The sequence below is a fragment of the Rhincodon typus genome, chromosome 1 (genome assembly GCF_021869965.1).
Source record: "Rhincodon typus isolate 14 chromosome 1, sRhiTyp1.1, whole genome shotgun sequence".
Classification (NCBI taxonomy): Eukaryota; Metazoa; Chordata; class Chondrichthyes; order Orectolobiformes; family Rhincodontidae; genus Rhincodon; species Rhincodon typus.
This window is the reverse complement of record NC_063332.1, coordinates 77921666-77925806: the sequence shown is the minus strand read 5'-3', so window position 1 is coordinate 77925806 and position 4141 is coordinate 77921666. Positions and strand designations below refer to the sequence as shown.

The following is a 4141-nucleotide window of genomic DNA, read 5'->3' as shown; positions in this document are numbered from 1 at the left end:
AAATAAATAACTTATCAAACGTTCAAGACAGGAAATTTGGAAAAAAGAACAACTGACAGCTATGATACAGAAGGAAACTCTCCCTGGTATTACTGTATTGTAAAGTGATGTTTTGATCTAAATGGAATTGTGTTTTTACTGTGATGTAAAATATTTAAATTTGTTATACGTAAATACCTCATTCTATTCTATTTTAACTTCATTTCTTTTGGAAGGCTTGTTTTATTGTTAAAATCAAATCTGTCAAGAAACAACATAATCTATCCGGCCTGACTGAAATCTGGGATCAACTGCAATAACTGTCCAGTAATAACATCAGCAGGGAGTAAAAGACTTGGGGACATACCCAGGATTTGAAATCTCTAATTTCAACAGGGATCTGTGTCTTTCTTTTTTAAAGAAATGGGTACCTTGTGGTCCTGGATGTAAAGCCGTGGTGTTGTGGTAAAGCCTATTGCATAGAATTTGAAGATGGCTTTGAACGTTACTTAAGAGTTTTCTGGAAGTAGAAAAAATATAAAGTAGATTATTTGAAATCTTTAACTAAAGCTAATCAGTCAGTTAGCAGATAAACTGAAAGTAGGAGCAAAAGCAGGATCTCATAAGGATGAGATGCTCCAAATGAGTAACCAAGCTTCAGAACTGGAAGAAAGGAATCTTGAAATTGGGGTGTCACAGCTGAAATTAGTTAAGATACAGATAGACATGAAAAAAAATTGAATCAGAGAAAAGCAAAGAAAACATGAGGATATTGGGAAAAAGGGACAAAGTTAAGAAAACATGAAAGGGAAAGGGAGGGAAAAGAAAAATGGGATATTGAAAATTGAGGAAAAATAAAAACAAAGCGAGATATGATAGGGGAATTTTTTCTGGAGTACAAATACTTTCAGGTGATGCCATCAGGATTGTGTTTCTGGAAGAACAAAGAACAATACTACACAGGAACAAGCCCTTTGGCCTTCCAAGCCTGCATCAACATTATTTTGCCCTTCCACACTAAAACTGCATTCACTTACAGGATCCATATCCCTTTACTCCCTTCCTATTCGTGTATTCGTCCAAGCGCTTCTTGAATGCTGCTATTGTGTCTGCTTCCACCACCTCCTCTGGCAGCGTGTTCCAGGCACTCGCCACTCTTTTGTGCGAAAAACTTACCTCACACAACTCTTTTAAACTCCCCCCCCACCTCACACAATTAACCTGTGTCCCCTAGTAATTGACCCCTCTACTTGGGGAGAAAAAGCCCTCACATTTTCCACTCTACCCATGCCATTCACAACTGTGTAAACTTCTACTACGTCACCCCTCAACTTCCTACTTTCCATTGAAAGCAAACCTAGTCTAGCCAACCTTTCTTCATAGCTAAAATCTCCCATACCAGACAACATCCTGGTAAAACTCTTCTGTACCCTCTCCAAAGCATCCAAATCCTTCTGGTAGGGTGGTGACCAGAACTGTACAACAATATTCCAAGTGGGCCTAACTCAGCTACAGCACAACCAGGCTTTCCTTATACCTCAATGCCACTTCTAATGAAAGCTAGCATACCATCAGCCTTTTTTACTACCTTATCTACCTGCGCTGCAACCTTGAGTGATCTGTGGGCCTGCACACCCAGATCTCTCTGCATATCAATACTCCTAAGGGTTCTGCCATTCACCCTATAATTTCCGCCTGTACTTGACCTTCAAACTGCATCACCTCACATTTGTTCAGAATAAACTCCATCTGCCATTTTTCTGCCCATGCCTCCAACTGATCTATATCCTGCTATACCCTGACAATCCTTCTCACTATCCACAACTCCAATGTCTGTATCCACAAACTTACTAATTAAGCCAGCTACGTTTTCCTCCAAATCATTTACATAGATCATGAACAGCAGAGATCCCAGCACTGATCCCTGTGGAACACCACCAGTCACAACCCACCATTCCAAAAAGCATCTTTCAACCACTACCCTCTGTCTCCTGTGATTAAGCCAGTTCAGATCATCCCGATACCATGTGACTTCACTTTTTGTACCAGTCTGCCATGAGGAACCTCGTCAAAGGCTTTAGTGAAGTTCATGTAAACAATATCAACTGCTTTTCCCTCAATCATCATCACCTCCTCAAAAAACTTGATCAAGTTAGTGAGGCACGACCTCTCCCACACAAAACCATGCTGCCTATCACTAATAAATCCATTTGCTTCTAAATGTGTACAAATCTTCTTCCTGAGAATCTTTTCCAATAATTTCCCTACCACTGACATGAGGCGCTCAGGCCTGTAATTTCAAGATTTTCCTTGCTACCCTTCTGAAACAGTGGGACAACATTGGCTATTCTTCAGTGCTCGGAGACCTCAGCCATGGCCAAAGAGGATACAAAGATGTCTGTCAATACTCCATCAATTTGTTCTTGTCTCCCTCAATATTGTGGAATAGATCCCATCAAGACCTGGGGACATACCTACCTTAATACGTTTTAAGATGCACACCTCTTCCTTTTTAATAGCAACTTGGCTTCGAAATTTGATACTCTGAGATCATCCTCCACCAATTCCTTCTTTTTGATGAATACCAACAAAGTTTTAGGACCTCATTTAGGACCACACCTACCTCTTCTGGCTCTGCACAGATTCCTTCCTTTGTCCTGGAGTGGGCCAACCCTTTCCCTGGCTAACCTCTTGCTTTTCAGATATGTATAAAAAACCTTGGGATTCTCCTTAATCCTGTTTGCTAATGACTTTTCATGATCCCTTTTAATTCTTTGTTAACTTCTTTCTTACTTTCCCTATATAGTTCAAGGACTTCATCAGTTCCCATCCTCCGAGACCTTACGTATGCTTCCTTCTTCTTTCTGACCAAAGTCAGAACATTCCTGGTCATCCAAGGTTCACATAACTTGCCATATCTATCCTTCATTCTCGCAGAAATGTGCTGCTCCTAAACTCTTATCAACTGCCGTTTGAAATACTCCCACACGTCCAGTGTAGATTTACCCTCAAACGACCATCTCCAATCAAAATTCTCCAGTTCCTAGCTAATATGGTTATAGTTCATGTTACCCCAGTTTAACACCTTCACCCGAAGACTGCTGTTATCCCTATCCATGAGTTTCTAAAAACCCATGGTATTTTGGTCACTACTCTCAAAATGCTCCCCACTGAAACTTCACTCACCTGGCAGGGGTCATTTCCCAAAACGAGGTCCAGTATAACTCCTCGCTTGGTTGGACTGTTTACATACTGTGTCAAGAATCCCTCCTGAATGGTCCTTACAAATTCTGGCTGAAAGAAGCTCGTAGAAAGTACTGAGTCGCAGTCAATATAGGGGAAGTTAAAATCACGCACCACAATAACCCTGCTTTTTTTTGACATCTTTCCAAAATCTGTCCACATATTCTCTCCTCCATCTCCCACTGGCTGTTGGGAAGGCCAGTGTTTTGATTTCACCTTTTCTATTCCAGCGTTTTACCCAAATTGCCTCGGTGCATGAGTCCTCTGATGTATCCTCCCTCAGTACAGCTGTGAGATACTCCTTTACCTGTAATGCAACTTACTCCAGCCCTTTTACCTCCCTTTCTATCACACCTGAAGCATCTAAAACCTGGGGCATTCAACTGCCAGTTCTGTCCCTCTTTCAGCTAAGTCTCTGTAATCGCAGTAATGTCATAGTTCCCAAGTACTAACCAAAGCTCTAAGTTCATCTACCTTGCCAATTATACTTCTCATATTGAAACATGCATTTGAGACCACCTCCCGTACTCTTTTCAGCAGCATTTCCCTGCCTGCTTTGATTCTTAGTAATGATTGCCTTGGTTTCTAACTCTCCCTCAATTTCTGCATCTATTACCCTACTCCCCCGCCAGACTAGTTTAAACCCTTCCCAACCACTCTACCAAGTATCCCCCCCAAGGACATCTGTCCTGGTCCTGGTCCTGGTCCTGCCCCTGCCCAGGTGTAACCCGTCCAGTTAGTGCAGGTCCCAACTCCCCCAGAACCATTCCCAATGCCCAACAAATCTCAAACCCTCCCCCTCACACCTTCTTTTCAGCCACATATTTATCCTATACAAGATAACAAGGTGTAGAGCTGGATGAACACAGCAGGCCAAGCAGCATCAGAGGAGCAGGAAGGCTTCCTGCTCCTCTGATGC

At 42.0% G+C, this 4141-nt stretch overlaps 1 protein-coding gene across 1 annotated transcript in view; it reads right to left on the bottom strand.

Annotated features, from left to right (window-relative positions):
* Positions 1 to 482: 482 nt before the first annotated feature.
* Positions 483 to 4141, bottom strand: part of dcun1d4 (DCN1, defective in cullin neddylation 1, domain containing 4 (S. cerevisiae)) — a 17973-nt gene continuing 14314 nt past the window's right edge. The window contains exon 6 of the mRNA XM_048595580.1: positions 483 to 499. Within this exon, the coding sequence (XP_048451537.1) occupies positions 498 to 499 (2 nt within the window). The 3' untranslated portion in view covers positions 483 to 497. The remainder of the gene's footprint in view (positions 500 to 4141) is intronic.